At 48.0% G+C, this 21,343-nt stretch overlaps 1 protein-coding gene across 2 annotated transcripts in view; it reads right to left on the bottom strand.

The window, feature by feature from the left end:
* Positions 1-21,343, bottom strand: part of GALNT2 (polypeptide N-acetylgalactosaminyltransferase 2) — a 160,986-nt gene that overhangs the window by 4,683 nt on the left and 134,960 nt on the right. For both annotated transcript variants that reach the window (XM_025284486.2, XM_025284487.2), the window contains 5 exons: positions 20,477-20,603; positions 7,993-8,085; positions 7,592-7,675; positions 5,879-6,005; positions 2,091-2,210 (listed from right to left, as the gene is read on the bottom strand). In XM_025284486.2, the coding sequence (XP_025140271.1) occupies positions 2,091-2,210; positions 5,879-6,005; positions 7,592-7,675; positions 7,993-8,085; positions 20,477-20,603 (551 nt within the window). The remainder of the gene's footprint in view (positions 1-2,090; positions 2,211-5,878; positions 6,006-7,591; positions 7,676-7,992; positions 8,086-20,476; positions 20,604-21,343) is intronic.

Raw genomic sequence — 21,343 nt, 5'->3', positions numbered from 1 at the left:
TGAGGAGGGACAGAAGAGAATAAGCCCAGGCTCCCTGTGGGCACATGGGAAAGTTATTTAGGGGCTGCACCAGCCACTTCCCTTGGGCTCAAAAAAGGCTTTGTCCCCAAGGCAGCACCAGGGCGCAGATTGGAGAACACCAGCTAAAAAACGTATGTACATTCTGAACGGTTTGAAAAACGTAACTTGAGTGTGTGTGTGTAACATATCTATTTGCACCTTAATCGTTTACAATTTATAAATTTAAAAAGGAAAAATATTTAATGAATAAACAAAACGTGGAATTTCTCTTCAAAATGTCCAGTGGTGGGGGCCTTCCCCGGTGGTCCCGTGGTTAGGACTGTGCTTCCGCTGCGGGGGCATGAGTCCATCCCCGGTGGTCCCGTGGTTAGGACTCTGTGCTTCCGCTGCGGGGGGCACGAGTCCATTCCTGGTCGGGGAACTAAGATCCCGCCTGCAGTCAAGCCAGTGCACCCCACCCGCAATGAGGCTGACTGAACCAGCGGAAGTTCAGCTTTGCTTTAAAAATGAGTTTATGACTTTACTCGCTAGTAGTTAGTGAAATATTGACCTACAAACCGGCCTAGAAAAGACAGCAAGGTTTATGATAATGTCGCCAAAGGAGGTGTGTGTGTGTTTAAATTCAATTTTTATTCCAAAGACTGTAATGGGTAGAAAGAAAATAGCCAAAACTAAAAACAACTGCCTTAACTGGAAATTAGAAGTAGTTGATTTGCAGGTGAGCAAACAGTAGGTGACAGTCTTGGCACTCTGGAAACAGCTATAACCAAGAAGGCATAAAAATAACCAATGTCCTGATACATAATATGGATGTACAGTATTTACAGTAAATGACAAGAAAGGAAGAAAGAAAGGAAAGGGAAAAAAAAAAAATGCCAAACTCAGAAATTAACAGTAATTTAAGAACATACCATAGTGAAGACTTTTGGTATCAAAATTTTCACAATTCTTAAAATGGGAGTCTTCAAAAGTACTTAAGTTCAAAAGCTAAAAAACTGAAGAGGGAATAGTTATACTGGCTTAGAAGAGCTGCCACCTGTCGCAAGGACGACAATCAGCCCTAGTTCCAAACACAGTGATAACTGGTGCAGCCAAAAAACAACGTCCAGGGCTGTGGGGAGGAGAATAAGCCTCATTAGGCCTCTGGCTTCAGAAATAAAGGGCTCTTTATAGATACTGTTTTATAAAATGCAGGTCTTTCCTTTCAGGGTTGGGGGTTCATCAGCAAGGAAGTCAAACACCTCCTCTGAGGTGATGTTATCATGAACTTCACTATCTTTTCTAGGCTGGTTCGTAAGTCACTGTCTCACTAACTTCTCACGAGTAAAGTCACGAACTCTCATCTTTAAAGCAAAACTGAACTCCATTGGTTTGGCCAGCCTGGTTCCTGGTGGGTGCCCTGGGCCGCTCCGGTGCTGCAGAGAAGCCAGCGCCCAGAACTCTGCCAGGTCACTCCCGGCTCTGGGGCCTGGGGTCCGTGGCTCTGGGGCCTGGGGTCTGTGCCTCCAGGCAGGGTCGGCGGCAGGGAGCTGCAATCCACGCACCCCGGCCACCAGCACCCCCATGCGTCAGGTGCTCCCAGGCACCGCCAGACAGTCTTCCCTGGCGCAGGAGGCCTGTCTCAGGGAGGGCCCAGCCTGGCTCATCTGGCCCCCAGCGTGAGGGGGAACCACCTCTGGTGCCGGGACTCCCACCCCAGTGCCCAGCCCTCGTTGACCTGCACAGGAGTTGAACACGTAGCTGCAAAGCATAGCCCTGCCTCTGCAGCCTATTAAAGGGGACACTCAACATAAAGAGATGAATCCAGAGGTGATAGGAGAAATACCTAGGATGGTGAACTCTGGCAGAAGCGGCCCCATAGCTGATGGACTAGCCTGTGTAACACCCATCCCATGCTCCTCACAGTGATCCCAGTGCAGGATTTGCTGGGTATTTACAGCGTGTCAGGGGCTCCACGTGGGGACACAAGACGGCACAAGTCACAGGTGCCCCCAGTGAACACCCAGCCCCTGGGACCCCAGCACTGGGGCGGGGGGTGCTGGCTCGGGCTCATCCCTACTGGCACCTACCTGCCTGCTGTCGTTCTCCCGGCAGCCCTGCAGCTTTATGAGGGAGCCAGGTGCCCGGTCCACCACGGTCAGGCACAAGTCCATATGCTTCACCGACTTTTCCTTGGTAAGGGCCCATTCCTGCAATACAAACCCAAGGTCAGGGCTCGGCTCATGGGGCTACGGGGTGAAGATGCAGTGAGGAAGGGCCCAAGAAGGGAGGTATGCAGGGAACAGGCTTCAGGAGCCCCAACCAGCTCAGGGCCAGCAAGGGACTTTGTGCCCAAGAGCAAGCCTCCAGCAGGAGTGTCAGGAGCTTCATCTCTGAGCACGAGGCCAATGCCAATAAGTACTTCAGCCCAAACACAGGCTAGCGCTCCACACCGCATCTTCCATCACTGACTGAGCTGTGAACACCGCAGCCCCAGCCTGTCACCCACGGGTGGACGTTAGGGCCAACGTTTCCTTGGAATGACTCTGACCTGACACAGGTACAGTTTGGAAACAGCATTTATGACTGTGGCTGTCCTGTGTGAAATTATGAACCACATACAGCACATTTAGCCTCACCACCAACCACCAAGCCAGGCTACTGATGCTTGTGAAGCTGAGCTCCCTACAAATGGATCTAGGTCTTTGCCCTCACATGGCACAGCCAGCCCTGGGTGCCTAGAATGTGCCTGGCACTGTTCTAAGCCCTTTAGACAATAGTCCCACGAGAGGCTATTATTAACTCCATTTTACAGATGAGAAAACTGAGCCAGAAAGCACTGAAATAACTTGCCTTTGATCTTAAAGAATAGACATACATGTGAGCACGCACACACACATACACACACACACACACACACACACACCCCTTAAGAGCTGAGAGCAGAACTCTTTATTGTGAACACTAAACAAGAGCATGAGAAAGGTAGGAGCTGAGAAGGGGACGCGATGGGTGAGTATGACCAGGCATGAGAGGAGGGAGGAAGCCTGCTCTGGGCGGGGCCGCAGTGGAGGCAGGAGGACAAGGCTTCTGACCTTTACTCTAGGACTTGATTCTTGCAAAAGGATAAAACCCACATGAGCCCCCAGGATCTAGAGCCCCTTCTAAGTCAGAATTCCTCAGGAGGGGCCCTTTCTGCTTCTTCTGTACCCCCAGGAAAGCTGCTATAAGTCAATCTGTCTATTCATCTGTCTACTCATCCACCTAGTGACTGTCCGCTGAGTGCCCGCACATTTAGGGCATTCTCTGAGGTCTGGACGCATGGCAGGGAACGCACAGGCCAGGTCTTGCTCCCCAGAGGCTCTGTCCCTTGCGGGGAGAGTAGGTATCACCCTGGTGCTTGTGTTGTGTAACATGAGGCACAATTAAGCACTATGCAGAGATTGTTTTCCTCTTCTCTGCTCTCAGGGGACACAGCTAAGGGAAGGATGCAGAATCTTTTAAAGAAGCCTCATTGCTCCTCACCTAAATCACCTCGGAGCAGATGGTCTGTTATCAGGACAGTGTTAACATCTGGGGGGCACACATGCACCCCCAACCCACTCAGCAGTGAGATATGAGTCCAGCTCAGGGGGTGGGTGTGGGGCAGAGGGTTGGGCCACATCCAGGAAAGGGAGGGAGAGCCCCTGGGCCATGGGTGAGCTTCCTTGTGCCCTGACAGGGGTTCAGACTAGGCAGCCCCCTCGAATCCCTCAGCTTCAACTTTCTCACCTCTGATTAGTGTTTCTCAAAGCGAACTCCAGGAGGAATTCTACGAAAAGTTGCTTCCAGGGCAAGTAAATTTAGGAAACACTGGATTTGGACCATTTGTCACTCTTGCAAATTTACCAGTAGCCTGTGAGAGGCTCTGAAAAGTCCTAGAGGAGAAGAACCTGTGTGGCCTGTCTTCCATGGAAGCCCAGAGCCCCGTGCCCACCCGTGCCCACCTGGCCCCGGGGCTCTTAGTTCTGAGTATGCAGTGCATTCTCAGAAGGGCGGCATGCTGGGCTGTGAGGGTGGTTCCAGTCTTACAGGAGGCTGTCCTTCCCAGGAAGGCGGGAGGAGTAGGGCGCCTAAAAGCAGCGCCCAGCGCCACGGAGGCGCCAGGAGGGGCAGAGCCTGCACCGTCCGTTCTTCTAGGTGTGTCCGTGTGCAACAGGGACACGGAGCTCTGCCTCTCCATTTAGTGAGAGGAGTGATGTGGGAGCCCTCTGTATGCGGAAGGGTTTTCAATTGTTCTTGGAAGCTGCTGGGGGCTTTGCTGATCTCCATGGAAAGCTCATATCTGAATGTTTCTACAATCTTCCTGCCACCGTATACTTCATCATTTTCAAACAGACTTTACACTGAATCCCAGAAAAACTAATTCAGCTACACAAACAGCCGAGATAGCTGCCATTTCCTTTTTCTGTTGCATGTTAGCGATCTGAATTTGCAACTAAAGTTCATGAATATTTAAGAAGTACTTTTTCAAGCTGCCACTCTTAAATTTTCCCATTTCCTGTGTGCCTGCTGAGGCCCAGCCAGAAACCAGATGACACATCTTACCCTTTCAGAGCCGCGTCCAATTTTCCATAAGGACGTGCTATTTAATTCACACATGGCTAGGTGAGTTACAGTGAAATAAAGTGAGAACTTTACACCCTGCTACTCTCACCACGTTTCCAGTGCTGGGCATCCACATGTGGCCAGTGGCTGCTGTGCTGTGTGGTGCAGATCTAGAATCTTCTCTTCAGCACACAGAGGACTACAGGGTGGTCTGATCTGGAAAGGGGCTCACGGGGTCCAGGCTGGTCCACGGAGGATGGTGCTCCCTGACTGGGGGTGGAAGTGTCGTGCTGCCTTGCTGTTACCTGCCCTTTTGCGTCCTTCCTGCTGGGAAACCCTCCCTGCCCAGCACTCACGGAGGGTCACCCGGCCTGGAGGGCTTCCAAATACCCTGATGCTCTTATCCCAGATTCATGAAATCAGGCTTTCTGTGCGTGGGACCCGGGATCCATGTTTCCCCAAAGTTCCTGGGCTCTTCTGCTGAAAGCCAGGGAGGTAGCCCGCCTTGGGATATGAGCTGGAGCCGGCTGGGGGCTGTCTGCTCCCCACGTCCCGCCTGTCACAGGTCTGGACAACCACAGAGATGACACCACCCGGAGCAGACAGGAAGCCAGGAACCAGAGGCTGCCATCTGTCTAGACATTTCTCAAGAGGATGGGGCACAGCCAACTTCACACAAAGGCAGGCATCCTCTTTTGAAAATAGTTCCATTTAAAGAAGACTCTGGGATACACTGAGCTCAAGTGACTTTTTTCCCAGTGGCAGGCCCCCTAAGAGTAGATGACAGCACCCAGCACTGCCCAGCCATTTTTGTGTCCAAAGCCCTCATTTTACCACATACCTGTTATCAACTCACAGGAAAACCATTTTCCAGAACACTGTCCTCTGGGAGACAGGCCACAGCTGGGCCTGTCAAGTCCTCACTCACCTCCCTCCTTTCCCACAAGGTCAGAGCTGTGAGTGTTCACATCTAAGCTTATCATCTAACGGGCAGCCCTAGCAGCCGTGGGGAAGCACCTGCACGCAGAGACCTGGGCAGGCGTAGATGCAGACAGGTGCCCGGGGATGAGCACACGGCCCGAGGCATCAGTGCAGAGAGGAGGACGGGGGGAGGGGAGACCCAGGTCGCCCGCCCTGCGCACCAGAGCCTGCCCAAGGCTGACCACAGCTGCAGGAGAACATCCCCTCCGACCCCGAGGCCCGCTGTGAGCGGGTGGCCATCTCAGGGGAGGGCAGCGAGAGGAGGTGCGGCCTCAGGCCCCTCGCTTCCCCGGCGCCCCCACGCACGCACCTGGTTGCCGCCAGCGTTGTGGCACTCGTAAACGCCGACAACACCATCGGCGAAGTGGCCCAACGTGTCCAGGCAGTTGGTCCCCTGCTGCAAGGCCCCGAAAGCTATATCCTGATGGTCAGGAACCCTGGAACCAAGGAGACAGTCACTCACTGCACTCAGGGCTGCTGGCTCCCTGTCTGCCCCGCCCCCAACCGGTGCTCAGAGCCCTCAGAAGGGAGCCAGGCAGTGAGACAGCAAGGGCACCCTCAGGTCAGGCGCCCCAACACAGGCCCAGCTGCACCCTGAGACAGCATGGCTTCAAGATTCTCAATCCCTGACCCTACAGGGAGAATTTTAGGTTGAAGTAGTCTTTTTGTTTTGTACCAGAGAAATTTTTCTGGAAAGAAAATGCTCCTTTTCTCTTTAGTGTTACTTGTTGAAACTCACTTAGAAAAGCAATTAATGTGGTCAGATCCTGCTGCTTGGAACTTTCCAGCAGACTGAGGACTAAGAGAGCGGGGGAACACAGTTGGGTCAGCCACGTGTCCTGGTGCAAACACAGCAAGAGAACACAGTGGCAGGGCGGCCGGCTGCAGGGTCAGAGCTGGCCCCGGGCCTGCCTTGGCTGCGCACCAGCCTTGCGCGCTCATGTGCACCCTCCTCCTCCGTGGGGTTGCTTCAGGGGCCACAGAGCAGCCCTCAGCATGGCTGGGCCCACAGGCTCATGCAGGGAAGGCAGAGGGTGTCGCTGATGCAGCACAAATATCAGGCTGGTGTCCCCCTTGCTGGGCACGGTCGGGGCAGCCGATCTATCCATGGCCATGGTGTGCATGCTTCACACATGTGATCCCAGGTGGTGCAGGGCCCATTGTTGCCCCAAATCACCGGGGATCTCAGGTCAAAACTACTGTAATGTCACTGCATCTGGTCACCAGGCACAGGCCACAGTGACACAAAAGCACCAGGAAGGACTGTGGGCCCCTGCTGTGAGCCCTGGTCTGCTGGGGAGAGGCAATGACCAGGACATTACACTGCAGACGGCCTTCCCAGAGCGGGCAGGGAGACGACTTCTGTTCTTCCCCTTCCCGTGGGGTGTGGGAGACACGGCAGAGGGACCCCGAGAGTGAGGTAAGTGAACAGCAGCAGAGAGGCCGTGTGGCCTCAGATGAAGCTCTGTGGCCAGGGCTCTGAGAGCCCCTTAGCACAGAAGGGGATGGTGCTGGCTCCTCAGTCACAACTTCTGTGTGGAGACACATTACCTGCTGCGAAATGCACTGGGAAAGTCAGAAAAAGGAATGTGCCCCACTGAGGCAAGACCTGTCTGCTGACTCCTCTAAGAAGATGAAGTCCAGAAGCAGCCTGAAGCCCACAGACCCACAGGTCTCCTGCTGTGCCTCAGGATGCGAGTGGGCAGGCATTAAAACAACAGGCCAGTGTGGTTATTTGAGCCTCTGCTGGGCACTCTCCCTTGCTGGGCAACCGCTGGGTCTCAGTCCCTACACAACTGCAGGGGGCAAAGGAGCTTCGGGGCGGGGGGGGGGGGTCCCAGGCAGGGGGAGCCTGCGGGCTAGGGGCAAGAGCGCCCCCTTGGGGAGCCTGAGGACAGCAGCGGGGCACAGCTCCCGGCCTCTCGCCCTAACACAACCTTCCTTCCACCTCCAGGCCCTGCACCCGGTGGGCGCTGGCTGCCTCCGAGTCATCCTGAAGCAGAACCCAGCCCCGGGGCCTCACCTTAGCTCTGGGTAGACATTTTCCAGGTACCATTTGAAAGGCTTGCAGTTAAGTTTCTTCCTGAGCTCCAGTCGGCTCTGAATACTGGAGAAGGAGACAAGATTCTTTAAGATAAATTTTAAAAACAGATGGGCTCTACCTCAAACCTGGAAATCTGCCAATGAGAAAAGAGTTGGGGCAGGCAGTGGGGACTGGATCATCCACACTGCTGTTTGGATTCCTCTGTCCCCTCGCGCCTCCCGAGAGGGCCCTCGTTACCCTTGAGCAGAGTCCCCTCTTTGACACCTGATCTGCTTATGGTGTGGGCTGCTCCTGCCCTTGTTGCGCACGCACGCGTGCACACACACATACACACAGGATCCCAAAAAGCAAAACAGCAAGAGGCCATGGGTCACACTTACTTTCCATAAGGGACATTTCTGGCAGAAGGCACTGCTGCATAGTAGAAGTTCTTGTACTCGTCCATCCAGACCTCTGCTGCCCGGCGGGTGTTACTAGAAACAAAACAAGTCTCCTTGAGCTGTGAGCTGCCTTCTTTCCATTGCTGGTGCTCTGTCTGCACTGAGCAAGTGCTGTGGAGGCTTCAGGGTCAGGCTTCTGGGGCCTGGCGGCCTGATAGGTGCCCACATGGAGCAGAGAGCAGTCTGTCCCCCACCCCAGGTGTCTGCAGGTGGCTGGCATTCAGCAGCTATCACTGAACAACAAAATCAACCTCCTCATCTTTCTTTGAACACAGATTGTCAAAGAGCAAAAGTCAAAGTTAGAATCACAGCACAGGGAGGTATTTTAAAACAGGGTTTCTGGCTGTACCACCAAGGACCAAAGAGAATCACTCTCAGTAACTCTTATTGTGTAGCCCAGAAGGCTGGTGTCAGTGACCAAAACCAAGAATCCTTGACCTCTTCTCTCTGGCCTTTCTCATCATGCCTGTGATGCAGAGCTATGACTAAATAGCTCTGGGAAAGCTGACAGCAAATCACAGTTACTATTAAATTAATTTGGGCAGAGCTGAGCTGAGAGCATCCTGTATGGACCAGGAATAGTGAGGGACAGTAGTATACGCCCCACATTTGGGGTTCCTACTACCCTGTGTTGGAGGGGTCCATGCAGAACGGGCTTCTCTAGAAGGCCAGAAGACCCCACATTTACATCTCACAATCATGGGGAGAAACGACCTACGATCAATAAGGCCAGTGGGACAAGCCACCTTGGAATGTATGAAATCTACTAAAGGCTGCCACACGCACGGCACCAGCATCTTCTCCTGCCAGCATTCTCCTTACAGCATGTGTGGAGGAGCGCTAAGGCAGTGAACGTCTCTGCTCCAGTATCCCTGGACTCTGGTCCAAAGGAGACTCACATTTTGGGCTGAGAGCCAGTTCTCTTTAAGAACCCATATAAAGGCATTCCATGATTCGAAGATAAATACATTTAGTCAGTCAGTCAGTTCAGTTGCTCACTCGTGTCCGACTCTTTGCGACCCCATGAATCGCAGCATGCCCGGCCTCCTTGTCCATCACCAACTTCCAGAGTTCACTCAAATTCACGTCCATCGAGTCAGTGATGCCATCCAGCAATCTATTCCTCAGTCATCCCATTTTCCTCCTGCCCAGAATCCCTCCCATCATCAGAGTCTTTTCCAATGAGTCAACTCTTCGCATGAGGTGGCCAAAGTACTGGAGTTTCAGCTTTAGCATCATTCCTTCCAAAGAACACCCAGGACTGATCTCCTTTAGAATGGACTGGTTTTATCTCCTTGTAGTCCAAGGGACTCTCAAGAGTCTTCTTCAACACCACAGTTCAAAAGCATCAATTCTTCAGTGCTCAGCTCTCTTCACAGTTCAACTCTCACATCCATACATGACCAACGGAAAAACCATAACCTTGACTAAACGGACCTTTGTTGGCAAAGTAACGTCTCTGCTTTTGAATATGCTGTCTAGGTTGGTCATAACTTTTCTTCCAAGGAGTAAGCGTCTTTTAATTTCATGGCTGCAATCACAATCTGCAGTGATTTTGAAGCCCCCCAAAATAAAGTCTGACACTGTTTCCACTGTTTCCCCATCTATTTGCCATGAAGTGATGGGACCAGATGCCATGATCTTCGTTTTCTGAATGTTGAGCTTTAAGCCAACTTTTTCACTCTCCTCTTTCACATTCATCAAGAGGCTTTTTAGCTCCTTTTCACTTTCTGCCATAAGGGTGGTATCATCTGCATATCTGAGGTTATTGATATTTCCCTCGGCAATCTTGATTCCAGCTTGTGCTTCTTCCAGCGTTTCTCATGATGTACTCTGCATATACGTTAAATAAGCAGGGTGACAATATGCAGCCTTGATGTACTTCTTTTCCTATTTGGAAACAGTCTGTTGTTCCATGTCCAGTTCTAACTGTTGCTTCCTGACCTGCAAACAGGTTTCTCAATAGGCAGGTCAGGTGGTCTAGCATGCCCATCTCTTTCAGAATTTTCCACAGTTTATTGTGATCCACACAGTCAAAGGCTTTGGCATACTCAATAAAGCAAAAATAGATGTTTTTCTGGAACTCTCTTCCTTTTTCCATGATCCAGTGGATGTTGGCAATATGATCTCTGGTTCCTCTGTTTTTTCTAAAACAGCTTGAACATCTGGAAGTTCACAGTTCACGTATTGCTGAAGCCTGGCTTGGAGAATTTTGAGCATTACTTTACTAGCGTGTGAGATGAGTGCAATTGTGCGGTAGTTTGAGCATTCTTTGGCATTGCCTTTCTTTGGGATTGGAATGAAAACTGACCTTTTCCAGTCCTTTGCCACTGCTGAGTTTTCTAAATTTGCTGGCATATTGAGTGCAGCACTTTCACAGCGTCATCTTTCGGGATTTGAAATAGCTCAACTGGAATTCCATCACCTCCACTAGCTTTGTTCGTAGTGATGCTTTCTAAGGCCCACTTGACTTCACATTCCAGGATGTCTGGCTCTAGGTCAGTGATCACACCATCGTGATTATCTTGGTTGTAAAGATCTTTTTTGTACAGTTGTTCTGTGTATTCTTGCCACCTCTTCTTAATATCTTCTGCTTCTGTTAGGTCCATACCATTTCTGTCCTTTATCGAGCCCATCTTTGCATGAAATGTTCCCTTGGTATCTCTAACTTTCTTGAAGAGATCTCTAGTCTTTCCAATTCTGTTGTTTTCCTCTATTTCTTTGCATTGATTGCTGAGAAAGGCTTTCTTATCTCTTCTTGCTATTCTTTGGAACTCTGCATTCAGATGCTTATATCTTTCATTTTCTCCTTTGCTTTTCACTTCTCTTCTTTTCACAGCCTCCCCAGACAGCCATTTTGCATTTCTTTTCCATGGGGATGGTCTTGATCCCTGTCTGCTCTACAATATCATGAACCTCCGTCCATAGTTCATCAGGCACTCTATCTATCAGATCTAGGCCCTTCAATCTCTTTCTCACTTCCACTGAATAATCAATCATAAGGGATTTGATTTAGGTCATACCTGAATGGTCTAGTGGTTTTCCCTACTTTCTTCAATTTCAGTCTGAATTTGGCAATAAGGAGTTCATTCATGATCTGAGCCACAGTCAGCTGCTGGTCTTGTTTTTGCTGACTATATAGAGCTTCTCCATCTTTGGCTGCAAAGAATATAATCAATCTGACTTTGGGGTTGACCATCTGGTGATGTCCATGTGTAGAGTCTTCTCTTGTGTTGTTGGAAGAGGCTGTTTGCTATGACCAGTGTGTTCTCTTGGCAAAAGTCTATGAGTCTTTGCCCTGCTTCATTCCGTACTCCATGGCCAAATTTTCCTGTTACTCTAGGTGTTTCTTGACTTCCTACTTTTGCATTCCAGTCCCCTATAATGGAAAGGACATCTTTTTTGGGTGTTAGTTCTAAAAGGTCTTGTAGGTCTTCACAGAACCGTTCAACTTCAGCTTCTTCAGCGTTACTGGGTGGGGCATAGACTTGGATTACTTGTGATATTGAATGGTTTGCCTTGGAAACGAACAGAGATCATTCTGTCATTTTTCAGATTGCATCCAAGTACTGCATTTCGGACTCTTTTGTTGACCATGATGGCTACTCCATTTCTTCTAAGGGATTCCTGCCCGCAGTAGTAGATATAATGGTCATCTGAGTTAAATTCACCCATTCCAGTCCATTTTAGTTAGCTGATTCCTAGAATGTTGATGTTCACTCTTGCCATTTCCTGTTTGACCACTTCCAATTTGCCTTGATTCATGGACCGGACATTCCAGGTTCCTATGCAATATTGCTCTTTACAGCATCGGACCTTGCTTCTATCACCAGTCACATCCACAGCTGGGTATTCTTTTTGCTTTGGCTCCATCCCTTCATTCTTTCTGGAGTTATTTCTCCACTGATCTCCAGTAGCATATTGGGCACCTACTGACCTGGGGAGTTCCTCTTTCAGTATCCTATCATTTTGCCTTTTCACACTGTTCATGGGGTTCTCAAGGCAAGAATACTGAAGTGGTTTGCCATTCCTTCTCCAATGGACCACATTCTGTCAGACCTCTCCACCATGACCCGCCTGTCTTGGGTGGCCCCATAGGCATGGCTTAGTTTCATTGAGTTAGACAAGTCTGTGATCCTAGTCTGATTAGATTGACTAGTTTTCTGTGATTATGGTTTCAGTGTGTCTGCCTTCTGATGCCCTCTCACAATACCTACCGACTTACTGGGTTTCTCTTACCTTGGACGAGGGGTATCTCCTCACCACCACCCCTCCTGACCTTGAACGTGGAGTAGCTCCTCTTGGCTGCCCCCTAACATGCCACCTTCCCTCCAACTGCTCCCTTAGAAGCTCAAAGTCCTTTTCCTTTGTCTTGTCACTTCTCCAAAAATTTACTTGGAAGATACTATATAAGCCAAAGTTCTAACCACCAATGATAAATACATTAGGGAGACAATATTCACGTTCTACAAGAATAGGTATTGTTCCCGTATTAGAAAAATCTTTAACATGGAAAGTGAAAGAAAGTGAAAGTTGCTCAGTCATGTCTGACTCTTACGGGACCCCATGGACTATACAGTCCATGGAATTCTCCAGGCAAGAATACTGGAGTGGATAGCCTTTCCCTTCTGCAGGGGATCTTCCCAACCCAGGGATCGAACTGAGGTCTCCTGCATTACAGACAGATTCTTTACCAGCTGAGCCACAAGGGAAGGCTATGAATACTGGACTGGGTAGCCTATCCCTTCTCCAGGGGATCTTCCCAACCCAGGAATCGAACTGGGGTCTCCTGCACTGCAGGTGGATTCTTTACCAACTGAGCTATAAGTGGGGAGCCTTTCAAATCATCTGAGTTACAATTACTAAAATAATTTGTTTGGGGCCTATATCCTTCTTGGCATCTCTTCTTAATATCTTCTGCTTCTGTCAGGTCCACACCATTTCTGTCCTTTATTGAGCCCATCTTTGCATGAAATGTTTCCTTGGTATCTCTAATTTTCTTGAAGAGATCACTAGTCTTTCCGATTCTGTTGTTTTCCTCTATTTCTTTGCATTGATTATGGAGGAAGGCTTTCTTCTCTCTGCTTGCTATTCTTTGGAACTCTGCATTCAAATGGGTATATCTTTCCTTTTCTCCTTTGCTTTTCGCTTCTCTTCTTTTCACAGCTATTCGTAAGACCTCCTCAGGTAGCCATTTTGCTTTTTTGCATATCTTTTTCTTGGGGATGGTCTTGATCCCTGTCTCTTGTACAATGTCACGAACCTCTGCCCATAGCTCATCAGGCACTCTATCTATCAGATCCAGTCCCTTAAATCTATTTGTCACTTCCACTGTATAATCATAAGGGATTTGATTTAGGTCATACCTGAATGGTCTAGTGGTTTTCCCTACTTTCTTCAATTTAAGTCTGAATTTGGTAATAAGGAGTTCATGATCTAAGCCACAGTCAGCTGCTGGTCTTGTTTTTGCTGACTGTATAGAGCTTCTCCATCTTTGGCTGCAAAGAATATAATCAATCTGATTTCAGTGTTGATCGTCTGTTAATGTCCATGTGTAGAGTCTTGTGTTGTTGGAAGAGGGTGTTATGACCAGTGCGTTCTCTTGGGAAAACTCTATTAGCCTTTGCCCTGCTTCATTCTGTACTCCACGGCCAAATTTGTCTGTTACTCCAGGTGTTTCTTGACTTCCTACTTTTGCATTCCAGTCCCCTATAATGGAAAGGACATCTTTTTGGGGTGTTAGTTCTAGAAGGTCTTATAGGTCTTCACAGAACTGTTCAACTTCAGCTCCTTCAGCATTACTGGTCGGGGCATAGACTTGAATTATGATATTGAATGGTTTGCCCTGGAAACGAACAGAGATCATTCTGTCGTTTTTGAGATTGCATCCAAGTACTGCATTTCAGACTCTTTTGTTGACTATGATGGCTACTCCATTTCTTCTAAGGGATTCCTGCCCACAGTAGTAGATATAATGATCATCTGAGTTAAATTCACCCATTCCAGTCCATTCCTAGAATGTTGACGTTCACTCTTGCCATCTCCTGTTTGGCAAGAATACACAGAAGAACTGTACAAAAAAGATCTTCACAACCCAGTGAATCATGATGGTGTGATCACTCACCTAGAGCCAGATATCCCAGAATGTGAAGTCAAGGTGCCTTAGGAAGCATCACTATGAACAAAGCTAGTGGAGGTGAAATCCCAGTTGACCTATTTCAATCCCTAAAAGATGATGCTGTGAAAGTGCTGCATTCAATATGTCAGCAAATTTGGAAAACTCAGCAGGGGCCACAGGACTGGAAAAGGTCCGTTTTCATTCCAATCCCAAAGAAAGGCAATGCCAAAGAATGCTCAAACTAGCGCACAATTGCACTCATCTCACACACTAGTAAAGTAATGCTCAAAATTCTCCAAGCCAGGTTTCAGCAATACGTGAACCACAAACTTCCAGATGTTCAAGCTGGTTCGAACATCTGGATCCAGAGATCAAATTGCCAATATCCGCTAGATCATCAAAAAAGCAAGAGAGTTCCAAAAAGCATCTATTTCTGCTTTATTGACTATGCCAAAGCCTTTGACTGTGTGCATCACAATAAACAGTGGAAAATTCTGAAAGAGATGGGAATACCAGACCACCTGACCTGCCTCTTGAGAAACTCATATGCAGATCAGAAAGCAACAGTTAGAACTGGACATGGAACAATAGACTGTTTCCAAATAGGAAAAGGAGTACGTCAAGGCTCTCTACTGTCACCCTGATTATTTAACTTGTATGCAAAGTACATCATGAGAAACGCTGGCTGGATGAAGCACAAGCTGGAATCAAGACTGCCAGGAGAAATATCTATAATCTCAAATATGCATGCAGATGACACCACCCTTATGACAGAAAGTGAAGAAGAACTAAAGAGCCTCTTGATGAAAGTGAAAGAGGAGAGTGAAAAAGTTGGCTTAAAGCTCAATATTCAGAAAGCTAAGATCATAGCATTTGGTCCCATCATTTCATGGCAGATAGATGGGGAAACAGTGGAAACAGTGGCTGACTTTATTTTTTTTGGCTCTAAAATCACTGCTGATGGTGACTGCAGCCATGAAATTAAAAGACGCTTACTCCTTGGAAGGAAAGTTATGACCAACCTAGACAGCATATTTGAAAGCAGAGACATTACTTTGCCAACAAAGGTCCGTCTAGTCAAGGCTATGGTTTTTCCTGTGGTCATGTATGGATGTGAGAGTTGGACTGTGAAGAAAGCTGAACACCAGAGAATTGATGCTTTTGCACTGTGGTGTTGGAGAAGACTCTTGAGAGTCCTTTGGACTGCAAGGAGATCCAACCAGTCCATCCTAAAGGAAATCAGTCCTGAATAGTCACTGGAAGGATTGATGCTGAAGCTAAAAGTCCAATACTTTGGCTACCTGATGTGAAGAGCCGACTCATTTGAAAAGACCCTGATGCTGGGAAAGATTGAGGGCGGGAGAAGAAGGGGACGACAGAGGATGAGATGGTGGGATGACATCACTGACTCGATGGACATGAGTTTGGGTGGGCTCCGGGAGTTGGTGATGGACAGAGAGGCCTGGTGTGCTGCAGTTCATGGGGTCACAAAGAGTTGGACATGACTGAGCGACTGAACTGAACTGATCCTTTATATCAAGTGATATATGTGTGTAGATGGATTGTTCTTTAGAAGACCCTGTAAAAGGCAGACAAGATAATTCGAATGTACCTGTCCTCTGATCTACCAGTTTCCACATCTAGAAATTTACCTCAAGAAAATAACCAACCAGGAATAAAAACATGCTCCATTTAGCACTGCTTACAATGGCAGAAGAAACAACCTATACAACCATCAGCAGTAAGTGGGCAAACACATGGGCTCCTCTGAGGCCATGAAAGATACAGGTGTACGTTTCACATGTTGCCATGGGAAGATGTCTCTGACTTGATGGATGAAAATATAGCAGTAGCAGAACAGCACATGGTAGATACGTGTGTGGCGGGAGAAAAGAGTGGTGAGAAGGGGAATGGGGGAGAGGGAGATTGACAGATGTTTTCACCAAATTAAAAGGTTTTAGGAAGTGCAATCACACAGCAGTTTTAAATCACCTAAAAGTCATTAAGTGATTAAGTCATTTCTCAACTCTTAAATGCGAAGCCCCCTTTTCTGCCTACTTAATAAAAAAAGATACATAGGTAGCCGCAAAGAATGAGCCTCATGTGCTGCTCAACACTCGTTTAAATTCACTGATGGAAATACTTCTCAGGCGCCTATATGGCAAGCAGTCTTCTAGGAGCTGTAGGTACAGGGCACCTCGCCTTTGCTCCCCTCCCCACTCAGCCTCGGTGCAGGTCAATAGTGCTGCCAGGAAGCAGGCAGGAGACAGAGGGCGGGACTGGCCAGTCACACACACCAGACAGGAAAATGTTTGGTAAGAGAGTAAGTTTAAACTGCTGCTTTCTGTATTTAATTTAATAGTAGTTACCCTTACCATGAATAAGTCTCACCATTAACTACTAACAGTAAACCCAAATATCTTCTAAGGCACCTGCCCTGCTGTCCCATGGCTATTCTGGCTGGGAGCTCCCTTGGACTTTTGGTAAAACTCTAATCCACATCCACATGCAAGCACATTAGCAACACTCTCCAGTCTAACAGGCTTGTAAGAGGCTAACTGGAAACAAAGCTGTAAGAAAAAGAGAAGGAACTGCCCAAGGATTCTCACTCAACGGGTATTCAGGGACGGATATGATGTAAGAGCTTGCAGGTGTGGCATCACCGTGCTCTCTCTAAAGCAATAGGGCACACTTGTGGCAGAATAAGGAAGGAACCCAGGAGCCACTTCTCCATTCATTCTTCCCATCATCCCTGCCTGTCTGCCTCCTTCCCTTCCTCACACAGTGACCTGCACAAATGAGATGGTTCTCTCCCTGCCACCCTAGACCCTACTTAAGAGTCTGTATCTCAATGCTGAAATCTAGCAGCCTCAACTACTACCTGTACTTAAGAGATTTGGATAAAAAATAACATGGACTCCAGAGCCAAGTGGCCAAGATTGAATCCCACTTTCCAGATGCATGAACTTAGACAAAGGAACTGAACCTTTCTGTGCCTCAGTTTCTCTTACCCCTTAAGTTGAAATGGTGGTGATGGTTTAGGTCACCAAGTTGTGTCTGACTTTTATGACCCCATAGACTGTAGCCCACCGTGCTCCCCTGTCCATAGGATTTTTCCATGGCAAGAATGGCAAGAATCCATGGCAAGAATATTGGAGTGGGTTGCCATTTCTTTCTTCAGGGGATCTTCCTGACCCAGGGATCGAACCTGTGTCTCCTGCATGGCAGGCAGTCTCCAACATGATAGGCAGATTCTTTACCACTGAACCACCAGGGAAGCCCAGAAATAATAATACTTATTTTATAAGGCTTTATGAGGAGTATGGGATTGGAATGAAACAGTAAAATAATGCTTAAAATTCTCCAAGCCAGGCTTCAACATTACATGAACCGTGAACTTCCAGATGTTCAAGCTGGTTTTAGAAAAGGCAGAGGAATCAGAGATCAAATTGCCAACATTCGCTGGATCATCAAAAAAGCAAAAGAGTTCCAGTTCAGTTCAGTTCAGTCGCTCAGTTGTTTCCAACTCTGAGACCTCATGAATTGCAGCACGCCAGGCCTCCCTGTCCATCACCAACTCCCAGAGTTCACTCAAACTCATGTCCATCGAGTCGGTGATGCCATCCAGCCATCTCATCCTCTGTCGTCCCCTTCTCCTCCTGCCCACAATCCCTCCCAGCATCAGAGTCTTTTCCAATGAGTGAGCTCTTCACATGAGGTGGCCAAAGTACTGGAGTTTCAGCTTTAGCATCATTCCTTCCAAAGAACACCCAGGACCGATCTCCTTTAGAATGCACTGGTTGGATCTCCTTGCAGTCCAAGGGACTCTCAAGAGTCTTCTCCAACACCACAATTCAAAAGCATCAATTCTTTGGCACTCAGCTTTCTTCACAGTCCAACTCTCACATCCATACATGACCACTGGAAAAACAATTTCTGCTTTATTGACTATGCCAAAGCCTTTGACTGTATGGATCACAATAAACTGTGGAAAATTCTGAAAGAGATGGGCATACCAGACCACCTGACCTGCCTCTTGAGAAACCTGTATGCAGGTCAGAAAGCAGCAGTTAGAACTGGACATGGAACAACAAACTGATCCCAAATAGGAAAAGGAGTACGTCAAGCTGTCTATTGTCACCCTGCTTATTTAACTTATATTTAGAGTACATCATGAGAAACGCTGGGCTGGATGAAACATAAGCTGGAATCAAGATTGCCAGGAGAAATATCAATAATCTCAGATATATAGATGACACCACCCTCATGGCAGAAAGTGAAAAAGAACTAAAGAGCCTCTTGACGAAAGTGAAAGAGGAGAGCGAAAAAGTTGGCTTAAAGCTCAACGTTCAGAAAATGAAGATCATGGCATCTGGTCCCATCACTTCATGGCAGATAGATGGGGAAACGGTGGATACAGTGTCAGACTTTATTTTTCTGGGCTTCAAAATCACTGCAGATGGTGACTGCAGCCATGAAATTAAAAGACGCTTACTCCTTGGAAGGAAAGTTATGACCAACCTAGACAGCATATTCGAAAGCAGAGACATTACTTTGCCAACAAAGGTCCGTCTAGTCAAGGCTATGGTTTTTCCAGTAGTCACGTATGGATGTGAGAGTTGGATTATAAAGAAAGCTGAGCACCAAAGAATTGATGCTTTTGAACTGTGGTGCTGGAGAAGACTCTGGAGAGTCCCTTGGACTGCAAAGAAATCCAACCAGTCCATCCTAAAGGAGATCAGTCTTGGGTGTTCACTGGAAGGACTAATGCTGAAGCTGAAAGTCCAATACTTTGGCCACCTGATGCAAAGAGCTGACTCACTGGAAAAGACCCTGATGCTGGGAAAGATTGAGAGCAGGAGGAGAAGAGGACGACAGGCGATGACATGGTTGGATGGCATCATTGACTCAATGGACATGGGTTTGAGTGGACTCCGGAAGTTGGTGATGGACAGGGAGGTCTGGCATGCTGCGGTTCACGGGGTCGCAAAGAGTCGGACACGACTAAGCAACTGAACTGAACTGATGAGGAGTATGTACTCCTTATACTCATACACATGGAGAGTATGTGAATATTTATAAAGCCTCCAACAGACTAGCACATATGAAACACTTTATAAATATTAGCTATTGTTGTCAAGTTCCAACTTTTAGATGGTGAAATACTTATACCCTGAATGTGACATAATTGAAGAAAGTAAAGAGAACTGGACTTCAAAACTAACACATTCCACCTCCCTATCTTTTAGGTGAGTCCGCCAAGAGAGGGCAGCAAGGGCCTTGCTGAAGGCCTGATGATCCATGCTGTCCCCAGTTCTGAACCACCGTCCGTTTCCTCCCCATATCTCCAGCGAAAGGACTCCCGGGCTGTAAAATACACTGGCAAAGCTTCCCTTCTAAAAAACAGTGGGGTTTTTCCCTTTAAAAAAGCATACAAAGCAATGTCTTGTGTATTTTAAAAGACTGTTTTCTGAAACCCCAGGCTTTGCTGGTAGCTATCAGGCTTTGATTTGAAGTGTTTGATCTGTCTCTACAAGAGGTTTCTGAGAAGAGTCTTACAGTGCCCTAGAGGAAAATGTACATATTACTGCTTGATTTTGTAGAGGTTGTCATGTAAGAACATATTTTTGTTTCTAACAAAGAGAAATGAAGTTTAGACAACATCCGGGAAATGATATACTTTTTGGGAGAAGGCAATTTGGTCAGAAGCATTATATGATATTTGGCTTCTGTTAAAGTTTCCCTGAACGTATATTCTCTATGCTAAGAAATCTAGTTTCTGTACGATACAGGAACACTGTGCAATCTGTACTTAATATAGGTTTTAAAATGCCACATGAAACATAAACTAGTCATCCCCCACCTTAAGCATGCCCACCCTACTCTGAGGCTTCCTGGGTCTGTAGGGGCACCGCGTCAGCCAAGCGTGTGATCGCCAGCGTGGGTGTCACCAAGGAGTCCCTGCTTACTCTCTCCTGTTCATCAGTAAACATGCCTGCCTGGCCCCCGCCCTCTGCCACCCTCACCATCATTTCCTCTTGGTGTCATCCTTGCCATCCTCTGGCCAGGGACCAGAAGAACCCTTCTAAAGTCCAAAACAAAGGAGTCTAGTAGCTGCTTAAAACCCACAGGAGCTCCCCGCTCCCGAATCAGACAGTGCGATGCGCTGTCCTCAGTCCCTACAGCTGCCCCTGTCATCACCGAGGGGCGGCCCCTTGCAGGACATGTTTCCACACAGCCCACAGTCAGGCCTTGCGGGGCCGGTCAGCAGTGCTCAGGGCCTTGCTGGGCCTCTCGGCCACTTACCGCGCGAAGACAGTGCCGCTGCCTCCCGGGAAGGTGTAGGGGTGCTGCTTCCTGAACACGTGTCCCACGCGGCTGCAGGGGATGATCTCCAGGCTGCCGCCACACTGCCACACGCGGAACGAGATCTCTGAGGTGGGGAAGACATGGGTGACCGAGGGCCTGGGCTGCCCACGGGTGCAGATACCCACCCCACCTCCAGGGCCTGAGGCAATGCCAACAGGGAGGACCCTTTCCCCAGTGGGTCCTTGAATGTCCCCTGGAGGGACATCTGACACTAGTCTCTAGATTCCAGGGCACAGTCAAGGACGTATGTGTGTGGGGGGATGCGGGTCATATCAAATCATCCTGCTGTATACCTTAAATATATACAATTTTAAATTGTCAGTGAAACCTCAATAAAGATGGAGAAAAAAGATTGAATGAAATATCCTAAAGATTGAATGAGGGTGTCTGCAGAGCAGTGGTATTATACAGACAATATAAAGTAGTGTAGTTAAGTGAATAATTTATGCCCAACAAACTACCCATACTGGGACATTTACTATCTTAGATTTTACCACTGAGCAGAATTACAGATGCCAGCTCTATCTGTGTTACCAAATTCCTTGTTTTCATGAAAGAAGTCTATTCCAAATTTTAAAGAAAGTAAGAGCACACTTGAAATATTTTTCAGATTCAGACTAGAAACCCTAGGACAAGAGTGATTCCCTGACCCACTGTGAACACAAGACTCCTGGCAGCAGACCAGGCACCCCTGTAACATCACGAACACTGTGGATGAGACTTGGCTCAGAATTCCTCTCTGACTGGTTCTCCACAGTGGAGTATTACTATACTTCCTAAGGATCCAAGTTAGAAAAGGCAACC

This window comes from Bubalus bubalis, chromosome 4, assembly GCF_019923935.1.
Source record: "Bubalus bubalis isolate 160015118507 breed Murrah chromosome 4, NDDB_SH_1, whole genome shotgun sequence".
NCBI lineage: Eukaryota > Metazoa > Chordata > Mammalia > Artiodactyla > Bovidae > Bubalus > Bubalus bubalis.
The sequence above is the reverse complement of the archived record's forward strand: the minus strand, read 5'-3'. Positions and strand labels throughout refer to the sequence as shown.